Raw genomic sequence first — 27318 nt, 5'->3', positions numbered from 1 at the left:
TGTTTAAAGATGCTTTTCCAAGGAAAAGATTTTCCAGTATATCTGGAGCTTCTGGTTTGAAATCTCTTTGACGTCCTTCTACTTATTCTTTTTTTTCTTTATTTTTATTTTATTAATTTTTGGCTGCCATTGGGTCTTAGTTTCGGCACGTGGGATCTTTTGTTGCGGTGCATGGGTTTTCTCTCTCTAGTTCTGGCGTGCGGGCTCCAGGGCACGTGGGCTCTGTAGTTCGCGGCACGCGGGCTCTAGTTGAGGTGCGCGAGCTCAATAGTCGCAGCGTGTGGGCTTAGTTACCCTGTGGCATGTGGGATCTTAGTTCCCTGACCAGGGAACGAACCCACATCCCCTGCACTGGAGGTGGATTCTTTACCACTGGACCACCAGGGAAGTCCCCCTTCTACTTATTCTTAAAAGATTTCTTTTTATTCAGAAAGAAAAGAGTATTAAGTGTGGTTTTCCACATCTAATATCTTCCTCTGCCTTGTCATGGTCTAATTATTCAATCTGTATATGTGACCTGAAAAATCAGTTCCACTAAATCTATATCTATAAATAATGCCAGTGGGCAAGTTATGCTAACTGGATACATAGAAATACCACCATATGACTGATGAGTGAGGGTCCAAAATATCTCTCTGAATTGCTGAAGGATCCCTGGTTCTTTCTGCCACAAATGTTGCACTTTTAGCTTTGGTAGTGGATTCATTTGTTCATTCAACAAATATTTACTGAGTGCATACCATGTGCCTGGCAGCAGTAGAGGCACTGGGGATATAGTAGTGAACTAAACAGACAAAAGTCTCTCTCCTTCTGGAGTTTACATTCTAGTGAATGAGGGCGTGGACTCAAATTAAACTTAACTAGTTCAAATCCCAGTTCCACCACTATAGTTTGGAATCTATAGTGTGACATTTTAGTGTGACCTACTCTCTAAAACAAGGACAGTGATAATAGCTTTAACTAAGTGAACAGCAGTTGAGCCAGCTAGAAGTGGTCAGATCCAAGATATAGTTTAAAGGTAGAGTCAACAGGATTTGCTGATAGATTGAGTGCGAGGAAAAAGGAGTCATGGATGACTCCAAGTTTTTTGTCCTGAGTAACTGGAAGCAGGGGGTTGCTAACTATGGGGTGGGGAAGGCTGTGAAGGAGACAAGGTTGGTTTTTGGCTGTGTTAATTTTGAGATTCTATTAGACGGCCAAGTAGTAACTGTTAAATTAACCCTGGAAGGACTTCCTGGTGGCATTAAGACTCCACTCCACAGTCCCAATGCAGGGGGCCCGTGTTCAATCCCTGGTCAGGGAAGTAGATCTCACATGCGTGCCGCAACTAAGAGTTCGCATGCCACAACTAAGGAGCCCACGTGCCGCAACTAAGGAGTCCTGGAGCCGCAACTAAGGGGCCTGTGTGCCACAACTATGGAGCCTGCCTGCCACAACTAAGAACCAATGCAACCAAATATTTTTTTAAAATCCTCTTAATTTCCATAAACCTCAATTTCCTTACTTGAAAAATGGATTTAATAACCACCTCATAGGTTATGAAATGAAAATAGAAATTTGTAAAGCATGTAGCCCAATCTAATCTAGCATTCAATAATGCAATAGGCGATCGACCTACATTCCTTCTCTTAAAGCCAGATTAAACGTGATGGTTTACACCGCGTCGGTGAAAGAAAACTGTACTCTCTAAGGCCCTTGTAGCAAAGCAAATAATTACTATGCCTAATAAAGGTAAAAGCTCTGATCCCTATCTGCAAAAGGCAGACTGGAGATTAGGCCTGGGTTTTGAAGAAAGGGAAATACGCAGGAAATTGACACAGGGCGTAGTTAAGTGACAGGTTGCCCTAGCGACCACACTCCCCAGCAGCCCTCGCGCAGCCAGACCCCTTCGCGGATTGGACACCTCCATAGGAAGCGTGTGGCGGGGGGAGGGGATAGGCGCGAGGTACTGTGGGTAGGAGACGGCCGTCGACGGAGGCGCCATTTTGTGAGGCGGCCGTACCCTGTTGGAATCCCTTGGCGCAAAACCGCTACTGCTGCTGCTTCCGTCCTTCCTGGGGGTGAGTGCGGCGGCCGCCCGTAATGACCCGCGGTTCTTTCTGTTGCAGCAGGCCCTGTAGAGCCTCCCTGTCAGCCGCGGGCGGCGGTCGATCAGCTCCAGCCGGATCTCTCGAAGGGCTACCGGAGGCATTGGAGAGCCGCGCCCCTCCTCGCCGCTAGCGCTGTCAGCTTTCAGAGAGCGTTCTCCCGCCCAGCCCGAGGCCCGCTTCTTTCGGGCTCTGAGTGTGCCCCTGTCGGGACGTGTTTCCGACTACCCAGCCCAGCTGAGCATGAAGCCGTCGTTTGTCCCTCGGGTACTTCTCAGGGGCGCCCTGACAGTCTCCAGCCGCCATCGTCCCGCAGCTTGACCTGAATCAGCCCTCTCCGGAAAGCTGTTCGGTGAAGGCTGATCTGCGGGCTGGGAACCTCTTGGGGGTCGGGAGGCGGGTGTGCAGGCAGGAAGAGAAAGCCGGACTCCTGAGTTGGTCGCGCAGGCCGTGGCGCCGCCATCTCGGCCGCGACACCCCGCGGAGGTGGGTCCGGGCACTGCCCAGGCGAAGAGGGGAGGCATCAGAGATTCTGCCTAGGGCCTGGTTTCTCCTGGATGGTTCTCTTCCATTTATTAATTCAGCAAATGTTCGTTCAGCGCCTGCCTAGAACAGGCGTCAGGGACTGCTGTTAAGTAGTTTCTCGGACCGCGCACGCATCGAACGCAGTCTAGCTCTGTGATGTTTTATCACCGCCGGTGCGCAGCTGAGCCAGGCAGGCCACCTCAAGAACCTGTGATGATCATTGTTACCTAGGAATTAAGTCGTGTGGAGGTTTACCCTTGTTTGAGATAGCTTTGGATCAGCCGTTGCATTTTAAATGGAGTAGATTTGCAATCAACTCAGCATCGGGCTTCTGAAAGGTTTTAAGTTTTTCCTAAGTAATTTTTGAATTTCTTTTCGCTCCTTGTATTAATACACTTTGATTAATGTTTTAACGGTCAACGATCGCAATGGAGTTGCTTTGATTCAGAACACAGGGAGCTGATTGCAGCTGTGCCCTTTTTGCTTTGTAATCCTACAGCAGGAGCAGGGAAGGAACCTTCTGCTCGTATCCTTTTATGGGTTTGTTATTGAATGTGGAATTTAATATTTTTCACTGTGCTTCGCCTTCCTGCTATGCCCACTGTTAACAAAATGTTAGCTTGATTTTAATGTTGCCAGTTGGTCCCCACTTCCCTCCCCACCCCCCCAACCTTAGATAATCACTGTTAATGGTTTAATGAAATTCCAATCTCAGTAGTGTTCCAGCTGTGGAACAGTTGACTTACATGATCTCTCAGACTTGCAGCAACCTATCTCTTTTGTCTCCTAGGAAAAACAAAATTTGAACCGTTTGGAGCAGTGTGCTAGATCTTCAGCAGGACAATGGGTTCAGACAAACGGTAAGTTATTACTGTTACATGCCTTTGATCTCAGCATTTCAATGGGGACTGAGCTATTTGTTAAAAATTGTTTATCAAACAAATATTTGAGTGTCTGTTTTGTATCCGGCGTTGCTGTGAGCACTTTCATGATACTTGCTCTCACAAGCACACAGTTTAATGAGATAATTAAAATACTGTGTGAACTGTGCTATGGTAAAAGAAGTTGAGGGTGCTGTTAGAACACTTAGGAACATGTGTTTTCTTGGAAACGGCCAGGAAAGCTTCCTGGAGAAAGTATTCTCTAAGGTGAAGCCTGAAGGGTAAGAAAGAATTAGGCAAAGGAGGGCTGGGTGGAATAGTAAGTCATGAGGGTTCCTGGTGTGGATAACAAACAGCCTCTGGAAGAAGCTAGGAGATCATACTGTCTGTCACTTTGCACAGTACCTGGGCTGTAGAAAGCAATCAGTGAATGCCAGTTCTCGTTATTGTCCCCTCCATGACAAGATGATCCAGATTTATAGAGCTGAGAAGCTTTGGACCATGGGTTACATTTTTAAGAAAAAAAGAAGAAGAAAGAAAAACTGCTAAAGAATTAGTAAAGAATTAAGATGAGAGCATTTGACTCCTGTGTCATCTGTGGATTCTCCGACTCAAACCATTTGATTTAAACACACAACCTTTGTTTATACATCCAGCTGCCTCCTTAATATTGAGTCCAGTCCCAGTGATAGATCAAATTGATGGCGCACTGGGACTCATGAAGTGTTCATGTCACATGATATCATTGTTTTAATGCTTTGTCAGTACTCTGGTTCCAAACAAATTAACATTTACCGTTTTGGGGTCTCTCATCTACGTACTTAACATTTCAAAATAGTCCTAGGCTACTTGTTTCATTTGTTTCTTTTTATGAAATTTGTATACTCTAAATGAGGCCCTTATAAGCCTTCTCTTTGTCTTGTCCTTACATAGTAGTTTTATGAACCTGGTAAACAATTTATGAAAGAACTATCTATATCTGTGGTCAAATGGGTTTAAGCCTTTTGTTATTAGGTTTTCCTGTGAAGCCCAGTGCTGCTCAGTAATCAAAAATAAATCAGGGGCTTCCCTGGTGGTGCAGCGGTTAGGAGTCTGCCTGCCAATGCAGGGGACACGGGTTCAAGCCCTGGTCCGGGAAGATCCCACATGCTGCAGAGCAACTAGCCCCATGTACAGCTGCTGAGCCTGTGCTCTAGAGCCCGTGAGCCACAACTACTGAAGCCCATGCACCTGGAGCCCATGCTCTGCAGCAAGATAAGCCACTGCAGTGAAAGGCCCTCGCACCGCAGCAAGAAGTGGCCTCCGCGCACAGCAATGAAGACCCAACGCAGCCAATCAATCAATCAATCAATCAGATGTTATAGGAAATAATGTTTTCTGATGGTGCTAGTTATATCTAACAAATGAACTTGGTTAACTGCCTAATGGGGAAAAAAGACAGGTTATCCAGTTTGTTGGTCCATTTCTTAGTAGTGAGATACCCTTCAGAGTGGATGAGTCAGGACATGTCCTCCTTTGTAATTGAGTGAAATGCTAATACAGTTGACCCCTGAACAACATGGATTTGAATTTTGCAGGTCCACTTATAGGCAGATTTTCTTCAATAAATACAGTACTACATGATCCGTGGTTGGTTGAATCTGCAGATGCAGAACTGTGTATACCAGAGGGCTAACTGTGGGACTTGAGCATCCATGGGTTTTGGTATCTACAGCAGGTCCTGGAACCAGTCCCTGGCAGGAACAACTATAATTACATTCTTCCCGTCTAGATTGATCACTAAGATCTGAAATCAGGGATGAAAGGAGTGATGTGTAGACAACAGGCTTGGGAAAATGCAGGATGAACTTGGGCAGCTTGACTCTCTCAAAAATATTAAACCCATACATTTGATAGCTATATTTTTACATTTAGTATGAATTCCTGAAAACTACCTTTGTACTTAGGGATATAGCTGTTTTCCCAGTCATTGTCTTTGTAAATTGGAATTTGGTGATAAATTTTAAGGAATACACTGAACTAGTTGGATGTCTTGTAAACTGAGATGTGGGTTGTGTGTTTTTTCAACCATGTTTTCTGAAGGGACAAAATATGATTTACTGAAGAGTAAATGAAAATTATTTTCTGTGGCAGAGTGAGTAGAACAGAACGCAGTGGAAGATACGGGTCCATCATAGACAGGGATGATCGTGATGAGCGTGAATCCAGAAGCAGGAGGAGGGACTCGGATTACAAAAGATCTAGTGATGATCGGAGGGGTGATAGATATGATGACTACCGAGACTATGACAGTCCAGAGGTGAGTGACCAACAACTGTTTATAGAGTTGTTAGAATTATGAATTATATGCACAGAACCTCCAAGATTCTTGAAATAAGTATACCAAGTGTGGAAATCTCTCAAGAGGAGTATTACATTCAAACTCTTTATTATTCTGAAATCTGAGTCGACTATAACCCTCAAAGACAGACTGTTCCCTGTAGTCATAGAAATACTGGCCAGGGTTTACTTAGGGCTCACTATGCTCCAGGCACTCTTTTGAGCACTTGACTTACATGAACTCATTCAGGTCTCACTATAACCCTATAAGGTAGGTGTTATTCTCATTTTAAAGATGAGACAATTGGGGCATAATTACATACCATCCCTTTGCCTCAGATGGTGTTTCTAAAAGTTGTAGTTTAACATTGTAGCATAGCTTTTTTCACATTTCTTTCCATATGCATTAGCTTTGTTTAGCAGTAATTGTGCAACCAGCATAATTTTGCACTGTTTTTTTTTTTCTTATGCATATAATCATCTTATTTTAACAGGTAATAGTGTTTCATTGTGTGTTGTTATACTGTTTGGTGAGTTGTTAAACCATTCTTCCTGAACTAAATGATTGTTGCCAGGTTTGGGGGTTTCTGTTCTTGTTTTTTTTGTTTTATGCTGTTTTAGAAGACACTGCAGTGAACATCATCATGGAGTTCTTGGTATTATCTCTATTCCTAAAGATAAATTACAAGTGGAGAGACTGGATCAAAGGGTATAAATAAGTCCAGTGTGATTTGAATTACAATTTTCTTTATTGTAAATCAGAGAGAACGTGAAAGAAGGAACAGTGACCGATCCGAAGATGGCTACCATTCAGATGGTGACTATGGCGAGCATGACTATAGGCATGACATCAGTGATGAGAGGGAGAGCAAGACCATCATGCTTCGCGGCCTTCCCATCACCATCACAGAGAGCGATGTAAGGGGAACCAACAGTTCTAATGAGCAATCCAATAGGCACAATGAACTTTGAGCTTCTACCGTTATTTTCTTGTGTTACTATATCTCAAGCTAATATCTAGTGAAATACATTTCTGTAATTAGGGTGGAGTTCTCTCAACTTGGTTCACAGATAGAATCATTTGTATTTAGGCTTTGAAGCTCAATGTAGAGTTTTCAGAAGAACTACAGGGAGCAGTTCTTATTCCTTCAATAATAGCTATTAGAAGGTAGCCAGTACGTTTTTATTGAATTGGTTACTTACTCGGTGAGGATGTATCTGTAAGAACATTTTATGATTTGGCCATCCTTTGATTTAATGGAAATTATATTATCCATTTGAAACTTCTTAAAAGCCTGTAGAAAAGCCTGGCTCCCCACTTCTCAGACTGGTCAACTACGGCCTTGGTGTACTGGGCACTGCCTGATTTCCAGTGGTATCTCTGATCCTCATGCATTCCTTCCAGCCACATCCACCACTTGCTTCTGCTGCAGGCCACTTTGAACATGTCCACTGTTCTACCAGTGTGCCTTTTTTTTCTTCTTGAAGCCCTCTTCCCTTCCCTTCTTCCTTCCCTTCTTCCTTCCCTTCTTCCTTTTCTTCCTTCCTTCCTTCCTCCCTCCCTTCCTCCCTTCCTCCCTTCCTCCCTCCCTTCCTCCCTTCCTCCCTCCCTCCCTCCCTCCCTCCCTTCCTCCCTCCCTTCCTCCCTTCCTTTTCTTCCTTCCTCCCTCCCTCCCTTCCTTCCTCTTTCTCTCTCCCCTCCCTCTCCCCCTCTGTCTCTCTCTCTCCCTCCCTCCCTTCCTTCCATCTTTCATTTGGGAGGGCAGCTCTGTGCGGCATGCAGGACTTTAGTTCCCCAACCAGGGATCGAATCCATGCTCCCTACAGTGGAAACACGGAGTCTTAACCACTGAACCGCCAGGGAAGTCCCTGAAGCCTTTCTTGACCTACCAGGTAGAATTTCTTAAGTGTATCCCCAACCCTTGAATGCAGGAGGCTGCTCAGCCAATGTTTTTTGTGAAATGAATGATGTTTTGAAATACATTTATAAAACATGCATTATGCCAGTATCTATTGTCTTGGAGTATTCAGAGTAATATTCTGACTAATGTTTAGTGAATTTTAGAGCTGAAGATAAGTACTGAGTTCACACAGCCTTGGTCTTCTAAACATTGGAAGTGACAAATGTGAGATGGGATATTAGAATTAATAGTGGGTATTTGTGATCCACAGCACCCTTGCTACACTGTGTACTGCTATGCTATAGTGATGGAGAACCATGGATCCTGCCTCATAAAAGCTTAAGGATGAATAGCTAAGGTCAGCAGATAATGAAGACAATGCAGAGTAGAAAGGGGTAGGTGTTGGAAGAGGTCCTGTTGAAAGTGGTTCTGTGGAGTAACTCTGGAGGATTCTTTAAGGGAGCTGAGTTAACTGGTCGAGAGCAAGGAAGAGCTCCAGGGAGGTTTTAGTTGAGTTGATTCTTGGGGGATAGAAATGTTTTGGTCTGGTGGAGAACTGAGGATAAGATGTGGACTGGCCCAAATCAGCTTGGTTTGACTGAAATCAAAAGCCTTTGGCAGGAGAGAGGTGGATGGGAAGGTGCTTTGGGGGCCAGTGATGGAGTCTTTGAAAGCCCAGCTAAGTATAAAAGAAAGCTACTGAGGTTTTTACCTGGGAGCAAAAGCTATGTAGGTTAGAATGGTAGGGGGTGGAAAGAAGGCAGAGCTGAGCTCAGGTAGCAGCAGCCATGAGCATGTGGAGAAGGGGATACAAGAAATCTTGCAGGAGTCAGTTGAGGAAAGTTTACTTGTTGATCATACTGTTCCCTTGAGTCTTTTAGGCCTGTGGCCCTGGGAGCGTGCAGAAGAAGTGGGTGGCATGGGGAGAGCAATGCCTTAGCTGACTCTGGGGGCACTCCCTTCTGGTAATGAAACAAGATTGAAATGCTTATTTATTTCAGGCTTCTCAGAGAACTAGAAGTGCTTACCTTAAGAAGGCAGGTTTTCAAAGTAGACTTTCTGAGGTTGCCAAATTTTGTGCAGTATTTGTAGAAAATTTGCTTATTGAGATCTTTAAAACCTTTTAAAATTATAGTATTTAATCTTTTCCTGAATTTCAGTTTATCACTTTCAGTATTGTCATTTTATTTTAGTCCCCCACTGACATGTGAACTCTTAGGGTAACAGTCTTTAGTTAATTATGTTACTATGTATGTACTGTATCACTATTTTTTAGAAACTGTTTTTAGTTACTCTGGTGACTGATTTTTTACTTACTGTGTTACCAAGCATGAACTTGAGTCAGGTGGTTGGCTCTGGCTCAGTGTAGTGCTTCTCATACATACTCTTTGTGAAAAAATAGTCGATTTTCCTTATATTTATGGTAGTTGCAGTCTATAAAGGCACTGGGGGTATGGAACCATGCTCTTAGGGGAAATACAAAGTTAGGTTCCTGTGAGCCTCTGGTCACAACATTTACATTAACTGATCAATATATGACCTTGTTTCGTGTGTATTTCTGTTTAGAGGTGCCTTATTTAATATATACTGTTGATTCATTAGCATTGAACTCACAGCCAATAGCACTGTAACTTATGTCTGAATGAAGCTTTTCTAATATATTTTCCCTGTAAGGGACATCACAGCCTTCCTTCTTGCATTAGGAACACTAGACAGCACTTCAGCATGCACTTGGAGAGCCATTTTAAACAGTGAAATCACCAACAAAAAGTACAAAAATGTGAAAAACTTGGCACTAAACAGACTATGAGTAGGACACTTGTTTACAGTATGAAAGCTGAAACAAGGCAGAGCATCACCTCTGCCGGGAACACATACATCAGGTGACTCAAATTTTTTACTACTCTGCACGTGTCTGCAAATGGCCATGAAAGCACTTTCAAGTATTGATTTGGAGTTAACGAATTTTAATGCGTAGGCAAATCCACAAGCGCAGAATCCCCAAATAATGAGGATTGACTGTATATAATCCTGCAGCCTTTACACGTAATTATGGAAAGTGGAGGCCACGAAGCATCTCTGTTTCACAAATTTGGCCCTGGTTTTCTCCCTGGGAGTATCGCTGCCTGGTATGATTGATAAAGAGACTAATGTATTTATTAATGTATTTTGCCTTTTGCAGTAAGGGTTTGATCTGACATCAATAACAAACCTACCAGCCAGAAGTCTTTCTTCAGGCCCAATTAATGTTTACTTTGATTAAACTAGGAACCAAAGAACGTTATGAGCTTTGTTAATTTTCACCATTAATGTAAATGTAAGGAAGCTATTTCTTTAAGATATTGTGCAAAAAATATTTATCTTAAGGGAGTTCCTCATTTTTTGGCATTGATACTTGGTTGCGTACTTCAGAAGACAGTGACATATCTTCTGCATTTTTTAAATCTCATCTTTCTTTCTGGTCCTTTAGTACAAAGAACAACAAGATTAGACTAAAGGAGGGAGGCTTGAGGGACAGCATACCATGAGCAAGACTGTATATCACAAAATAAATAATTGTGCTTGAGGAAATTCCCAGTCAGCATATAAAGAATGCCTTCAAAGCTGTTACAGTACATCAGTTTCTATGAGAAGTGTTCCTTCTTTTATTCTATTTTTAGAATAATTACATTTTGATGATAGAAGTTAAAAGCTTGGCTAATTAAGCAGTTAATGTAATCCCTAGTCTTTGACCTCTCTTTAGTGTGGAATAGTTTGTGGCTAAAGCTTTAACTATAAATGTGTAAATCCCTGTCTGTGCAGATTCGAGAAATGATGGAATCCTTTGAAGGCCCTCAGCCTGCGGACGTGAGGCTGATGAAGAGGAAAACAGGTGAGAGCTTGCTTAGTTCCTGCTGTTCTGGTTCTCTTCCCCATTCCCACCTCAGTCCCTAAAGAACATCCTGATATCCCCAGTCTTCAAGCACATGAATTCAGAATGAAAGGTTTGCCATGGCTAAGGAATGTGACTGTTTGAAAACGATGTTAGAAAGCATCTGAGGACCTTTTTAAAAACTTTGTTTTTAGGGGCTTTTTTTTCCCTTCGGTAAGTAGTGATTTATAAACTCCTTGTTTGACTGTTTGTAGTCGGTTGCATGGTTACTTTTTAAGTGTGGAATCAAATCGAGTGGCATTTAGTTCAGGCGGCTTGGTTCCTTGCCATGGCAAAGTATCAAGAAGATCCCCAAGTCAAGTCACATTTGTAAAGCTGCTTCCCAATTGGCTTTGTCACGCAGTGTTGAAGCAGTGGGAGAGAGATTCACCTGTTATAAAGGAACTGACTAACACGAGTATCCCGTCTATATCTGAATGCTGTCTCTAGGTGTAAGCCGTGGTTTCGCCTTCGTGGAGTTTTATCACTTGCAAGATGCTACCAGCTGGATGGAAGCCAATCAGGTTGCTTCACTCACCAAGTCTAGATATTCATGAAAATGGAACAAGTCTGTACAATTAAAAAAAAAAAGGTTGAAGGAGTGGTTTGTTCCAAAGGAGTGACTTTAAAAAAAGAAAAGCTTTGTATATATTAAAATTGCTGTTACTAGAATAAATACAGTACCAAGCACTACGTTGCAGAATTTGCTCTGCCTTTAAACATGGCTACCTGGCAGGGCCTTGTTAACCACTGAATATTTGTCTGGTAGTTATCAAGACATCTTTAATATTCCCCTTTTCCTTACCTGATTATATTCCTATTATGTCCATTGAGAGTAATCTTAGATTATCCAACTCTCGATTTGACAGTGAAGAGAATATAATTGAAGTCTGCTACAGGCATTTTGTAAGTAATTTTTTATTTTGCTTGGAGACTGCAAGCCTCCTGGAGGCGTAACTGCTCAGTGGGTCTTCAAGGACTATATAAGGACCTAGTGGAATTTCTGAACAATAAGTCTGATGAGATTAGCCTGGGAGCTGGTGTCCTGCTGCTGTCTGATCTAGTTAGAGTGGCATTAACATTCTAATCTCCCTGAGAATGCCTTTTATAGTCTGTTCAAAGCAAATCATTGATGATTCTTTAAGAAGCATTAACTGAAGTGTTCTACAGTTTGTCAAGATAATGTTCAGTGCTTGGCACTTAAATAATGTTTTTTGCCAGAACTCCAAAGCACAGTATTGAATGCCTTAACCAAGTGCATTCTGGGAAGTCTGCTTAACTCATTATGTTGCTCCTCTGCAGCATTTTATGATTTGTCACTCATAAATAAGAGTTATATTCTTTGATGATTTATTATCATTTATAACAAGACTCACTAATGAGGGTATCATTTTGATTGACTTGTTAGATTTTTAAACCTCTCATTTCCTTAACCCAGAGGTGACAGCCTGATCTTATAATGGTAGATCTTCATTCATTTCATACCATGGACACCATCCTAATAAAACTCAGGACATACACAAGCTTCATGTGAATCTGCTTTCTTTACATGACAGCATTTTTAATATGGTGGATGTATCAGAATGACTTGCTTGGGAGTTTAAAACTCCTAGGAAATTAAAACTTGTAAGACACTTAAAAATCTCCACAATTTTAATGTATACAAAGCTATGTTAATGTGTAATATTTCATTACAGTTCAAATTCACTCCAGAAATAAAAGGCCAGTAGGATTAGGGACTCAGTGATAGTTTGGAGTCTCCCCCAGCACACATCCCTCCTAGTGGGATGATCTGTTGACATATCTGCCAGCTTCTTTATTTTTGCTTCTTTACAACACAGTGAGTGGATGGCCTTCAGCTCTTTCCCTCTTGGCCAGACATGCAGTCTTGTCTTTAGATATTGCAGAGACAACATTCACAGCATGTCTTAACTCTTCCAGGATTTGCAAGAACCAAATTACTCAACAGTATGTATGTTTAGAGGGGTTAGACTCCTTTAAAAAAATTTGGATATCTAACCTCCTACTTAAATCTGTTCTGACAGTGTCAGAACATCCTGCTCCCTTCCCCTCCCCCCCAAAAAAAAAAGAAAAGATGTGCCTGTTAAATGAAGGCTCTTTGGGGGCAGGTGCTGGGTATACTCTTGGTAGAGTGATTCAGCTCGGAGTTTTTGACCTTTGAAAATTAAGTCCTTTTTAGTCACATGGTTGACTTGAAGGATGAGGTGGTATATGAACATTTACAAACTTTTCCTAACCCCCTGAAGAAACTTCATTGGCCTCCTGGTTACTCATCTTGAAGGAGAGTACCATCTATTTCAGTGAAAAACACATCTGTCACTCAGGACATCACGTGGTTACACTTGGCAGGAAGAAATCTCATTTAGCTGTTTTAGAGTCGATGGCATTCAGACTAGTTCCTTCTGAGAAAATTGTAACCAGATTCCCTTTAAAAATGAGTTCCCCTCCCATTGTCCCCCAAAGGACACATCCTGAAGCAGGAATTTGAGGGAAGGGGAAATGTAAAGGCTTTCACTTTGCATAAGGATGGGGGACTGGGGAAAAAGTGAAGCGAAGCCCAAGGACACCATGCTAAGGGCTAAAGTAGGAGACAACCTCAGAACTGGGAGAGTTGTGTCTTCTGCTTTTTGAAATAGACTGTCACTCTCAGGCAGCCTGTCAATGATGAATGTTAGGACTTCTGTCTCTGCTGGAGACACGGCCTGGTGCATGTCAGCGTTTAGTGTGTGGCAGCTTTCTCAGCACTCCCTGACTCCGTTTACCTTTACTCCGCATCCCATTCTCTTACTGCCTATCTGAAGGATTGGATGGGCAGAGTATAGGTGGCGGTGGTTGGTCCTCCCCGTATGTTGTCCATTTAATTCCAGAGCACTGATTTTTCCGAAGTGTGCTCTGCCCTGGGAAAATGGACACATGTTCCTCACAATGGGAATAACTAATTACTTCTTTTTTTACAGAAAAAGCTGGTGATTCAAGGAAAGCATATTGCAATGCATTATAGCAATCCCAGACCTAAGTTTGAAGATTGGCTTTGTAACAAGGTAAGCATGCGTCCTTCCCAAATAGACAAAACTCTTTTGGGGTTTTGTTGTTTTCTATTTGTTTGTTTGATTGTCCAAACAAGGACATGAGTAAGTACACAATCACCAGCTTTTATCATAAGGTGATTTTTGTACTTTCTGACTTTCTTGGGTCCTCCTGAGTAGGTACTAAAGGACAGAATCCCTCAAACATGAGAGATTTTGTTTAAGATCCTGGTTCTAAGCCCAGTGTTTCAATTAAGATTTTAAGTTTATTTCACTTTATGGTTTCTTGAATTCTAGAGCTCTCAACTTTTGGCAATTTCTCTCTCTCTTTTTTTTTTTTTCTATTATTATTTGGCTGCATTGGGTCTTTGTTGCTGTGCATGGGGGCTGTTCTTCATTGCAGTGCGCGGGCTTCTCATTGTGGTGCCTTCTCTTGTTGCAGAGCATGGGCTCTAGACGCATGGGCTTCAGTAGTTGTGGCTCACGAGCTCTACAGCGCAGGCTTAGTAGTTGTGGCGCACGGGCTTAGTTGCTGATTCTTAACCACTGCACCACCAGGGAAGTCCTTATGGTGCTCTTCTGATATAAGGGAGAACTTTGCCAGTGGCTTGCTATAGGATTTTGGGGTGAACTAAAACTTTTCCCCAGCTTGGTAAAAATGGAATTCTACTTCAGAATACATCAAAATTTGTTTTTCTTGGGAGAATTCACATAGTAAAAGCATTCTAAATTTTTAGGTTAATATCCTTTTATCTTGGATACATGGTATCACTTTCTGCTTTTTTTTTTTGGTTGTTCCTCACTGGGACTTGCCCGTGGCCCTCTTGCTCTAACTTACCACATTGTTACTAGTAAGCCCGGCCTACTGTGAGAAATAACTAAGATAAAACTTTTTTTTTCCAGTGCTGCCTTAACAATTTCAGGAAAAGACTAAAATGCTTCCGATGTGGAGCAGACAAGTTTGGTAAGCACAGATTCAGCTGTTTGGGAATATGTATTAAACCCTGACTAATTGGATTGTCTGTGAACCCAAGGAAAAGTACAGGTTGTAGGGCATTTAAACAAGTAACCTATATATTTTCCTTAAACCTTCTTACCTTAGGTTAGGTAGATCCTGCTGATGATTGTGAGAGTACAAATAGTTCTTTTATGTTCCAAAATTAAGTCTGCTCGCCTTGTTTACATTCTGCATCTGCTTTTCTTTAGTATAGAGGTAATGTCAGTCCTCCACTGGCCCAATTTTTGCATTCCCCATTTAAAATTCATGTCAAAATTAATGAGGTTTTACTATAGCCACAAATGGTTAAAAAAGAAAAAACAACTGCTACATTTACTTAAAATTAAAACTTCCGTATTTCAATGTATTTTTTATATTGGTTTGTTGTTTGTTTGTCTTCAGTTACTGATTCTTCCTCTTTCTTTCCTTTCTTGTAGACTCTGAACAGGAAGTGCCCCCTGGAACCACAGAATCAGTTCAGTCTGTGGATTACTACTGTGATAGTAAGTTCAAATGTAATCTCTTGGCCTTTATGTTGGAAATTAACCTCCATTTGATGTTTTTGTTCTCCTACCCTTTTTTATTTTATTTATTTATTTTGCATTTATTTTATGTATTTATTTTTGGCTGGCGCTGGGTCTTCGTTGCTGCGCACGGGCTTTCTCTAGTTGCGGTGAGCGGGCTTCTCATTGCGGTGGCCTCTCCTGCTGCACAACACGGGCTCTAGGCATGCACGCTTCAGTAGTTTGGGCATGCAGGCTCAGCAGTTGTGGCTCGTGGGCTCTAGAGTGGAGGCTCAGTAGTTGTGGTGCACGGGCTTAGTTGCTCCGCAGCATGTGGGATCTTCCCGGACCAGGGCTCGAACCCGTGTGCCCTGCATTGGCAGACGGATTCTTAACCACTGCGCCACCAGGGAAGTCCCATCCTGCCGTTTTGTTTGTTTTGTTTTTTTCATCCTGCCGTTTTTTAATGAGGAGCAGTAGCTTCAGGTTACCTCATAAAAGATTGGTTTTTAGAATCTTCTCCATGTCAAAGTGTGAAAGATATGCAGTCAACTCTTGAACAACATGGGTTTAACGAACAATGTGGGTTTTTTCAATGAATGCTATAGTAGTACAGTATCCTCTGGTTGAATCTGGGGTTGTGGAACTACCAGTACAGAGGGCTGACTATAAAGTTATATACAGATTTTTGACTGCGTGGCTGGGATGAGGGTGGGGTCAGCACCCCTCATCCCTCTGCATTCAAGGGTCAAATATGCTAGAAACCTCCCAAAATGGATTTGTTTGTACTTGAACCTGCCTTGAAAAGCATTGGTTGTGGGAATGCATGTATCTGTCATCTGTCTCATTCACCTGCAGCAATCATACTTCGAAACATAGCTCCACACACTGTGGTGGATTCCATCATGACAGCGCTGTCTCCCTACGCATCCTTAGCTGTCAATAACATTCGCCTCATAAAAGACAAACAGACCCAGCAGAACAGAGGCTTCGCGTTTGTGCAGCTGTCTTCTGCAATGGTGAGATGTTCATTGAATCTTTCCTTTTAAAAGAAACTGAGATTTAAGAGGCAAATGTGGTTCATCCAATTGTGATACTGTGTGTAAGACTCCTGGAGCCCAAAGTTCAAGACTTAAGAAATGACAGTTATTACAGTGCTAAATTATAGGCTGATGACTTCAGTAAGTGGTAAAAATACCATATATACCTGTAGATAACTGAAGGTTGAGCCATAGTTTTGTCATTTCATCATGCTTTGTTTTAGACTGTTTCAGCATTTACTCTTTTAATAATACGGGATACCTTCATGTCCTGGAGGAAAGAGGGCTAATTTTTTTCTCATGATTTCATATCCGCAAATAAGAATGAATTGCTATTCTTTTTTTAATATTTCTTTGACTGGGCTAGGTAGTAGCGAGAGATTTTCAGTTACGTGACAAACTTGTTTTTCTTCACATTCTCCTTCAGGACGCTTCTCAGCTGCTTCAGATACTACAGAGTCTCCATCCTCCTTTGAAAATTGATGGCAAAACTATTGGGGTTGATTTTGCAAAAAGTGCCAGAAAGTGAGTGGCTTCATTGTCCTTACTTCAAACCGCTGCATCTGCGTGCTTGTCCAGGGATGCTTTGCTAACTGCACTCAAAGCCCATGTTCTCTACGTTGAGACACTATCCTTCCTGGTTGGCTGGGAAGGATACGGTTGTCTTCTTAGAGCTTATTCCCTCCTGTCTCAATAACCAGTTGCCAGAAAACTTCAGAGCAGGACAAAGAGAGACATGGCAGATGGGTTGAGAATAAGTGCTATGCAAACTGCTTCAAGATGGTGCAAACCCATCTGGATATAATTCTTTACTTCCAGAACAACATGCAGTTTCATGTATATAGAGCTTCATTCTAGCGACGTAAATTTCCCCTTTCTGGTGTCATTGCTTATCCAGCAGACACCTTATTAGATGGAAGGGTACAAAGGAGAATAGAAATACTACAGGGACACTTGCCCACTTAGGGCTTTGCCCATGGGAACCCTTCCTCATCTGAAATGTGGCCTTGTTGGCATTAGAGACCTTCCAACAAAGGCTGGAGTGAATTGCTGTTTTCTGGGTAGTGTGGCATTAGTGATTGGAAGCATACTGAGATAGAAACACATGATTGGATCATTGTGGTTTCAGAGACTTGGTCCTCCCAGATGGTAACCGGGTCAGTGCTTTCTCCGTGGCTAGTACAGCCATTGCTGCCGCTCAGTGGTCTTCCACCCAGGTAAGATGGAGGATCTTTTTGCTCAATGTAGTGTGGTGGCGTTGCCCGGATTCACAGAAGTAACCTCTCCAGCGGTGCTTGCCTTAGAAGCTCTCCAAGGACATTTTAAAAACTTGATGTCTGTGTTTCCTCTTCTTTTGATATTTTGTAGTCTCAGAGTGGCGAAGGAGGCAATGTTGACTACAGTTACCTGCAGCCAGGCCAAGATGGCTACGCCCAGTATGCTCAGGTAGGTAGATATGACCAGCATCCAACTTCTGGTCTCCAGAGTGTGTCTGAGAATAGCAGCTTTAATGGTGGACTCTTCTACAGTACTCACAGGATTATCAACAGTTTTATCAGCAACAGGCTGGAGGATTGGAATCTGATGCATCATCTGCATCAGGTAATAAACTTCATATTCCCTTTATTTTTGTTTAAGCAAATACAATTGAGGAGATAGAACTAGATGTTCTCAGTAGACCCAAATAAATCTATGAGGGCCATTTCCCTGCAAAACTTGGGGATAGGACACATTCAGCGTTGTCACCATGTGCCTAAGGTCCTAGGGGAATATTGGGATTGCTCGTGTACATCAGGAGCTGATAAGAAGCTCTTAGAGACCATGTGATGAGTGTTCATTCTTGGAATTCAGTATTTTCCCTGTCTGTGTTGTTAGGAATCATGGGTGACCATGTAGGTTCAGGTAAGCAGAAACGGTGTGGCCCTGCAGTCTGGTGTCCAGTCATTAATCAGAAGGGTCACTCTAAAAGCTTATGCTTCAGTTGTTGTTCTAGAATTGTAAAGGTGTGGCAGTTAAATCTATTCACAACCCCAGAGCAGATATGGAGACTTTCTTCTCTTCCTTCTTCTTAACCATCATACAGAATGTTTGACTTTGTGTGTCACATTCTAGCAGGATTATAAAAATGAAAATATCATAGGTTCAAGAGTACTTATTGGGAATTAGGTTGTTAAGAACTGACGTATACAAAGATGCTAGATTGGGCATTACAGATCGGGATGTTTGGCTTAGAGTTCAGTGCGTTGGCTCTTCTAACTCCTGTGTTTATTATCAGGCACAGCGGTGACCACCACCTCAGCGGCTGTAGTATCTCAGAGTCCCCAGCTATATAATCAGACCTCCAATCCACCTGGCTCTCCGGTAATCCTGTCATTTTAGATACAGAACTGGTGACTGTTGAGGAAGCTTTGTGTTGCCATACTAGTATTGTCTTTGCCTGCTGTATGAGCTAGGATTGAATAATACACACACATTCCAGTCTCACTTCTCTGTCAAATATTATTAGATAATAAAATAATTTTGTGTATGTATTTTAAGTGCAAGATTCCAAACGGTGTATTTATACTATGCATGTTTCGACTTGACCTTTAGGAAGAAAGTTGTCAACATGTGTTTTGATCAAGGATTGCCTTAGATCGTTGCTACAGTGGGTCTGTCAGGGGGCCCTTCCTGCTGGATGATTGCAGTGATTTAGTTCTCTTGAGAGACTTTACAGTTGAAATTATATTGAAGCTGCTGTTCTTTCCAGACTGAGGAAGCACAGCCTAGCACTAGTACACAGGCCCCAGCCGCTTCCCCCACTGGTGTAGTTCCTGGTACCAAATATGGTAAGCCAAACCTCATGGGGCTGTTGATAGTTGGAAGGTCCTAGTTGTCTTTGTTTAATAAGAGTTCCTCTCCCTTTGTGGGTGTCAGAGGGACACTTGGGGATGTGAGAGAAGACCATTAAGGCCTGCTGCATCTCAGTGGCTTAGAATTTAAAGTAAAGCCAGTTTCTTACTTGGAATGACTGTATGCTGTATTTTGTTTTTTGCAGCAGTGCCTGACACGTCCACTTACCAGTATGATGAATCTTCAGGATATTACTATGATCCGACAACAGGGCTGTACTATGACCCCAACTCGCAGGTAATTTAAGGGTTAAAATGCATGTTTTGAGGTATAATGTACATACGGAAAAATGCATGAAACTGACGTACAGTTCTTGCAGTTCTTTGAATGTTTGCATGTATATGCGTTCATACATACACCAGCACTGAGATAAGAACGAGAGCATTCCTAGCACACTGGACATTCTCTGGTGCCTGTTGCTGTTCGGTCAGTAACCCCACCCGTAGCCACTATTCTTACTCCTAAGCCATGGATTATTTTGTCAAGTTAAAATTTATAGGTGACTGTTAACCTTCATGTAAAGACCTAGATAAAAATTTTAATTGTGATTTTTTTCTTACTATATATTCTTTTTTTTAATTGAGATAAAATTCACAAAACATAAAATTCACCATTTTAACCATTTAGAGTGTTCAGTTCAGTGGTATATTCACAGTGTTGTGCAGCCATCATCACTATCTAATTATAGAACCTTTTCATCAACCTGAAAAGAAACCCTATGCCCTATATATTAAGCAGTCACTTCCTAATCCCGTCCCACCCCAGCAAATGCTGTCTGCTTTCTGTCTCTATGGATTTGCCTATTCTAGACATTTTGTGTAAATGGAATCAGATATGTGACCTTTTGTGTCTGGCTTTTACTTAGCAACCCTTTGTATTTTTGAGAATAGAAATTAGCAGATGTGTGGAGTGATATTGTATTTTTGGTAGTGTGTATAACTTTTAAAGAGGAAAAGCAACATTAACACTCCAAAAATAAACAGCTATTTATGACCAGGATCTGTATGTATATATAGAACAGTTAAAATAAGTGCTTTTAACAGGAACTTGGCATTGAGAGCTTGTGGTTTCTGAGAGTCAGGTGTGAAGCTGTGTGGGACCTGCCAGGGAGGCTGAGCCTGTGCATGGTTCTTCCACTGCTCTTGCTTGTGAAGTCTGACCTTTCCCAGGCCATTCTTCTTGGCGGCCATAGAAGTTGTGGCTCCTGTGCCTGACCCGCACCACCTTCCCTGGAAGAGATACAACAGGCAGTCTCTCCTGGGTCCCTGTTGAGCAGGTAGAGTGAGTGAGTGAAGAATAGAGAAGAGGAGAGATAACTGCTACCTATTCTCTGTTGTGGTTCTCCCCACAAATTTCAGATCAAGTTCCTTCACATGTCACCTCCTTCCAGGCTCCCGAGCTAGCCTCTTACAAACCTGTTTGGTTGCCTGAATGTCCACAGGCCGTGTTCTGTATGGTTGAACCCAACAATGAGATGTTAACTGGTTGTCATGGAGGACGTATGAGAAAAAGCTCCTCCTGAACCACCTGTTCTGGCCACTTGGTTTGTGTAAATGGTCTGTCTATGGAAAGGAGTCAGACGCGTTTCTCTTTGGGTACCCTCCAGGCCCAGGGATTAAGTTAATAGGAACTAGACTCTTGAAAAGAAACCACACTCTACTTTTGCCCAAGAGGTTTCACACCTCTTGGCTGGTTCATCATCCTCACCTACACCAAGGTGTACAGCACCTCTTCTCTACGTAGAAAATATTACTAGTCTGCAACATGCTTTGTTTTTATGTTTAGTTTTTTTTGACAAAACAACTTTGATGTGGGTTTTTGACAAAATACTCCTTTAAGTTAATGGTTCAACACAGCAGAAATCTGCATTAATGGTATTTTTTTCCCAGTACTACTACAATTCCTTAACCCAGCAGTACCTGTACTGGGATGGAGAGAAGGAGACTTACGTCCTGGCTGCGGAGTCTAACTCCCACCAGCAGACAGGCCTACCTCCTGCAAAAGAGGGGAAGGAAAAGAAGGAGAAACCCAAGAGCAAAACAGCACAGCAGGTAAGGTCATGACCCAGCCAGCAGACCCATCTTTCTCTCTGGGATGTTGGGCTTAATTTTTATGTTTTTTTTTTGTGGGGGGCAGGGGGGCGAGGCATTTATATCTGCTTTATTTGGATTCTTTAAAATGGGGTCACACATCTTATTTATATCAAGTTTGTAGAGCATTTTGCAATTTTTTAGTGTTACATATGTTGTCTGTCAGTTGCCTATGTACTTAGGGGAAAAAAATCCTGAAAAACTCAAAGACTTTTTTAATATTTATTTATTTGGCTGCATCGTGTCTTAGTTGCGGTACGCGGGATCTTCATTGCCGCGTGCAGGGTCTTTAGTTGCAGCATGAGGGATCTAGTTCCCTGACCAGGGGTAGAACCCGAGCGCCCTGCATTGTGAGCACAGAGTCTTAGCCACTGGACCACCAGGGAAGTCCCTGAGATTTAGGTTGTATAAGGCTGTATGGGGTTTCCTGTGCCTTTCGGCGGTTAGAAGAATTCACTGAAGAGTTCCCTGTGATGGAGCAGCAAGAAGAAAAGAGTCATTAATCAGCCTGCATAGTGCAGGAGCCTGCATGAGTCCCAGCTTCAGTCCAGGGAGGAAAAGTCGTTTATACAGGTAACTTCAGTGGGAAGCTGATAGAGGCCATCCATAAAAACTATTTATGGAATTTAAAATACATTGACTTTTGAGACCTTTAATGACTTTGGTTGTATGTACCTCATAAAGGTAAGGGCAAAAGGGGTTTTGTTACAGTTTGTTACCATAATGCCTTGTTTTCATGGCGTAGGAGACTATTTTCTAAGTTCCTCTACCTAAGTGTATTTTTTGTGATTGTTGTTTGACTTTAGATTGCCAAAGACATGGAACGCTGGGCTAAGAGTTTAAACAAGCAGAAAGAAAATTTTAAAAACAGCTTTCAACCTGTCAATTCTTTGAGGGAAGAAGAAAGGAGAGAATCTGCTGCAGCAGATGCTGGCTTTGCTCTCTTTGAGAAGAAGGTAACAGTAGCAGGAATGGCCTTACTTCATGAGGGGAACTTAGGTAAAATTTGAGGCTTATGGCATGTTCTCTGTTTCCCAGGGAGCCTTAGCAGAAAGGCAGCAGCTCATCCCCGAATTGGTGCGAAATGGAGACGAGGAGAATCCCCTCAAAGTAAGGAAGTACCACCAGTTTAAAGACCATATCTGTGCTTTGTGTCTCACTTTGAAACTCAGCTGCATCGTGGCTAATGTGATTTCTACTTAATTGGTCCCTGTCAGTGGGTATTTGGAGCAGCTTCTGCACATAGAATCCATGTTCAGGGCTTTGCTTTCCCTGTGTGAGAGCTGGAGAGATGGAGCAGGGAATGAAGCCCGAATTCCTGAGCTCAGTTAATTGAGTTTTATTGCATTTGCAAATAGAGAGTTTTAACAGACTGGAAAGAGAAAATTAAGATAAGAAAAAAACGGATTTTATTGGTAGATACTAATGTGGGTAGGCTGTTACTCTGATCTGTTGTATTTGGGGTTTTCAAATATGGTCAGCAGTTTGAGAACAGCCATCCAGGAACTCTTCTTGGGGCCCCAAGAGGGTTGGTGCCAGGAGGCTCTCGAGCCCAGCACTGGAGGACCTGGCTGCTCCACTCAGTACGGGTAATGCGTACTCTCAAAGTTTGGATTAGGCATTACTTTTAGCCATTGCTATCTTCCTGTTGTACATTTCCAATGACCCACCCTCCTTTTGTCCCTAGAGGGGTCTGGTTGCTGCTTACAGTGGTGACAGTGACAATGAAGAGGAGCTGGTGGAGAGACTTGAGAGTGAAGAAGAAAAGCTGGCCGACTGGAAGAAGATGGCCTGCCTGCTCTGCCGGCGCCAGTTCCCAAACAGAGACGCCCTGGTCAGGCACCAGCAGCTCTCAGACCTACACAAGGTGGCCATGCTTCTCTGAGCTGATCTGAGGCAGGGAGGGGAGGCAGCAAGATGCTGTGAGTGCCCTGACGGTAGTGAAGTTTCAGTAAATACCTGTATTAAATGATTGCCTTTTAGAAGGCTGCTTCTGATTATAGTATGTTCTAGATTATAGAGTGGAAAGGACCGTGGCAGCTCCACATGCACCGGGATCTGGCTTTCATGCTGTAGTGTAGTGAATTAGACTTTGACTCTTAGAATATAATAGATACTGGGGCTTCCCTGGTGGCGCAGTGGTTGAGAGTCCACCTGGGGACACGGGTTCGTGCCCCGGTCCGGGAAGATCCCACATGCCGCAGAGCGGCTGGGCCCGTGAGCCATGGCTACTGAGCCTGGGTGTCCGGAGCCTGTGCTCCACAACGGGAGAGGCCACAACAGTGAGAGGCCCGCGTACCGCAAAACAAACAAACAAAAAGAATATAATAGATACTGATAATGTTGTGATATCTCAAATTAGGTGTGAATTCTTACTGTCTGTAAAATCTCTCGTATAGCAAAACATGGACATCTACCGACGATCCAGGCTGAGCGAGCAGGAGCTGGAAGCCTTGGAGCTGAGGGAGAGAGAGGTGAATGGGGGTCAATGTGCCGCTAGAGTGTCTTGGGGTAACTGCCTTTGGCTTTTATTTGTAGCACTTGTTTCAGGTCGCAGGGACAGGGTAGGATTTGCCACATACCTGTCACCTGGCCATTGTGGCTCATGTAGACTGGACCCAACTCTGTGCGCTTTGTGAGCCCTGTACTGACGCTTAATGAGGGTGCTCGAGGCTGCTCACAAGTCCTGAGTGCCAAATACTTGCTGGTGAAGTATGCTGGATTTTAGCAAGGAGAGAGTGAGCTCATTTGGCCTGGCCAGGGAAGCCTTTGTGAACAATGAGAGAAGCTTCAAATGAGGCCCAGGGAACAGCAGGACACAAGATGATTGCAGGTGATGTGGAAGGAAGCAGTGGGCAGGAGAAACTTGTGGGGCCACTAATGGGCAGTCATTTGGTAGTTGACGAGGCAGGTTGAGAGCCAGCTGGGCAGGGTTTTAAATACAAATAGAGGCCTGTGGGTTAGAGATGAACCAGTGAGCAAGTTACTTGAAATTTCTCACCCCAAGATAGTATCTGTAGTTAGGGCTTTTGCTTTCCTGTTTTTTTCCACTGTTTATGGTGCCGTCTCTCCAGGGACTGTAGAACAGGTCTCTGGAAGTCTCCTTGGCTCTGTCTCCCTGGAGGTGGGCCTGTCCAAATGCTGAGGGGTACAGCAGCTCTGCCCTCCTCTCCCTCGAGGACCTTGGCAAGCTGTGCCCACGCCCAGCAGGCTGGTTGAAGAGCTTGACAAGAGGTGACTCGTTAAATAAAACTGGTTGTTGTAAACATAGTTCTACCCCAGGTTCCACACACAGTTCATCTCTACAAACCTGCCGTTTTGGGTATGACTGAGTGCAGCGAGGGAGACAGGGCATGTGGTATTTGAGAGCACTCTAAAAGGCCAAGCTCCAGATGAAGAAAGCACTTGAGGTGATAATCTTCAAGTGTGGGTGCATGAGACTGCTACAGATTGAAGTCTGAATATCTCTAACCATGTTTGTTTTCTCACATAGATGAAATACCGGGATCGAGCTGCAGAAAGACGGGAGAAGTACGGCATTCCAGAACCTCCAGAACCTAAGCGCAAGAAGCAGTTTGATGCTGGCACTGTGTATGTGTTGTGCACATTTTCCACTTTGTGAGCCGGGGCTCTGGCTTTTTAAGTAACTGTGTGTTTGCCACTGGCAGGAATTACGAGCAGCCCACCAAAGATGGCATTGACCACAGTAACATTGGCAACAAGATGCTGCAGGCCATGGGTTGGCGGGAAGGCTCAGGTTTGGGAAGAAAGTGTCAAGGCATCACAGCCCCCATTGAGGTAAGCAGTGGCTTGCAGGCTTATCCCAGAGATGAGATGCGATTGAAGAACCCAGAGGACCTAGGACCCAGTGGGAGTTGTCTTCTCTGCAGCCCTCCCATATTTCACGCTCCTTTTAAGATGTCAGTTGGAAGGAATGGGTGTGGCACCCTACTTGATTTTTCTGGTCTTTTGGTATCTTTGGGTAAAACTTACCTTCTCCTAAGGGCTGTGTCTTTTCATGTCCTTTGTTATAAACAAACCCTAATTTAATACCAATTCAGACCCGTGTAGCTTAGATTGGATTTTTAGAAAGGTACTGTGCTTTAATTTCTAAGTGATTTTGCTTATGTATAAAACAAATTATAATTTAGTAGGATTTCCATCCATGATAAGAAATCTTTTACTCAGATCTCAGGAGCAGAGGCCCTCAACCACTGGCCTTCTAGACAAAAGCACCGCCAGTGATTGCTCCCTCTCTGACCCGGTAACATAGCTTAGGTCAGACTCTTACTGTTGATTTGTGCAAGTGAGTTCTGCTGACTTCAAGCTGTCCTGCTGTGATCTGTGCCCAAAATTACCAGAGCTTCCCTGGGCTTCAGTGCAATTCTTTGTGCTTTGGGGCCCTTACAATGCTTGCTGAACAGGCATAGGAGTAGGGGAGGGTGTGGTTCTATCTGCCTGTCTCCCTTACCTATTTGATCCCTTCAGTCCTTAAACCTACTCCAGGTCTCCAATATAGAAATCCATATCTTCATTTAAAACTTCCTCTCCTGTCTTCCAGAGGGTGGTCCAGCTCAGTAGGGAGTGGGTTAGATAAGGGAGAGAGGGAGCCGTCCACACCCTACCTGCCAGCTGCTGACAGCAGTTTTATCCCCCCCAGGCTCAAGTCCGGCTAAAAGGAGCTGGCCTAGGAGCCAAAGGCAGCGCATACGGACTGTCTGGTGCAGATTCCTACAAAGATGCTGTCCGGAAGGCCATGTTTGCCCGGTTCACTGAGATGGAGTGAGACTCAGAGAGGATGAGAGAGAGAGAGAGAGAGAGAGAGAGAGAGAGAGAGAGAGAGAGAGAGACAGATATGACAAGGAGCTCCAGAGAGCACAAGGAGTGCTCCATCTCTTGAATTCACTCTGACCACCTTTCTGTTTAAGGGCATGCCTTGTGCTGTTAATAGTTTTTAGGGCAAACCACTTCATTCTGCAAGGTTCTCCCACTTAAAGGAGTTCCCCTCATATGGATTATCTGGTGAATGGCCTGCCTTCCTGCCAGAGGGCTCGTGAGCTGGCCAAGGGGACAGTGGGTCTTTTATACTTCAGTGTACATAGTGTAATTGTAGTGTGTTTTACATGTGTAGCCTATGTTGTGGTCCATCAGCCCCTTGCATTCCTAGGGGGTGTTGAGATGCCCTAGGGTGGTATGTAACACCAAAGCCGCCTCTGTCATTTGTTGTGCTGTCTTTTCTCGGCAAAAGCCTTGTGTATATTTGTATATTACACATTTGTACAGAATTTTGGAAGATTTTCAGTCTAGTTGCCAAATCTGGCTCCTTTACAAAAGAAATACCTTGAAAAATGTGTGTCTGTGTCTCTTTATTCTTGGGGTGATGAAGGAAGTGTGTGAAAATTCATCATGAAAACTCCATCATAACTGAGTCGGCTTTTCCACTTCCTTACTTTGTATAGGTCTAAGTGAGTGCGAGAACTTGGGCTTCTTCACTTTTCACAGACTATATCCTAGACCTGCGGGGGGTAGGCATGTTACTGCTCTGTGAGGAAGAGCCTCCCTGCTTTTGGCCACAATACAGGCAACCTCTGCTGAGGTGGAGGAGCTGAGAGGCCATCTCTCTCCCCCGAAGCACTCTACTTCTCCGCTGTCATCTCAGCTGCTGAGGGACGTTGCAGGGTTTTCCATTCAGGGTGGTGTCATCCAGTCCTTGTCATCATTTGGCCAGCAACACCATGCTTGACAAGAGCAGGAAGTGTGTCTGAGTCTGAGGCTGTTCCCGGGACCAGATGTGGTGATGGGGTACCTATGCTGCCTATCTAGCTGAACTGAGTGCTTGGGCTCCCTGTTTGGCATTTAGTCAGGGAAGGGGAACTTGTTCTTAAAGTTAGACCTCCATGGCTTTTGTGAATGGTCATATTTTTCTGTTTTCAGGCAGGCCTGGCCCTTATAAAATCAGGATGAAAAATGCTCAGGAGGAGCTTTCAGGGCACGTGCCCTCACCCCAGCCTCCTAGGGGGTGCCTCAGAGAGGTTGAGCCTGGCTTTGCTAGGGAAATGTGGAGGCAAATGCAGAAACCTCAGGCTTGGGCTTCTGTGGGCTAAGGCTTGGGAACCTCACAAATG

General features: G+C 43.5%; 1 protein-coding gene across 1 annotated transcript; it reads left to right on the top strand.

Moving 5' to 3' along the window:
* Nucleotides 1-1948: 1948 nt before the first annotated feature.
* RBM5 (RNA binding motif protein 5) lies at nucleotides 1949-26544 on the top strand. Its single transcript, XM_030867204.2, has 25 exons — nucleotides 1949-2060; nucleotides 3403-3472; nucleotides 5627-5792; nucleotides 6575-6730; nucleotides 10516-10585; nucleotides 11075-11148; nucleotides 13603-13686; nucleotides 14575-14635; nucleotides 15106-15171; nucleotides 16030-16190; nucleotides 16639-16736; nucleotides 17341-17428; nucleotides 17580-17657; nucleotides 17741-17813; nucleotides 18487-18572; nucleotides 18961-19039; nucleotides 19249-19340; nucleotides 20993-21154; nucleotides 22000-22149; nucleotides 22232-22303; nucleotides 22881-23060; nucleotides 23593-23667; nucleotides 24687-24784; nucleotides 24862-24991; nucleotides 25854-26544. The coding sequence occupies exons 2-25, from the start codon at nucleotides 3456-3458 to the stop codon at nucleotides 25977-25979; spliced, it is 2442 nt and encodes an 813-aa protein (XP_030723064.1). The 5' UTR covers nucleotides 1949-2060; nucleotides 3403-3455; the 3' UTR covers nucleotides 25980-26544.
* The last annotated feature ends 774 nt before the right edge of the window (nucleotides 26545-27318 follow it).

The sequence above is a fragment of the Globicephala melas genome, chromosome 11 (assembly GCF_963455315.2).
Source record: "Globicephala melas chromosome 11, mGloMel1.2, whole genome shotgun sequence".
NCBI classification, from domain to species: domain Eukaryota; kingdom Metazoa; phylum Chordata; class Mammalia; order Artiodactyla; family Delphinidae; genus Globicephala; species Globicephala melas.
The sequence above is the reverse complement of the archived record's forward strand: the minus strand, read 5'-3'. Positions and strand labels throughout refer to the sequence as shown.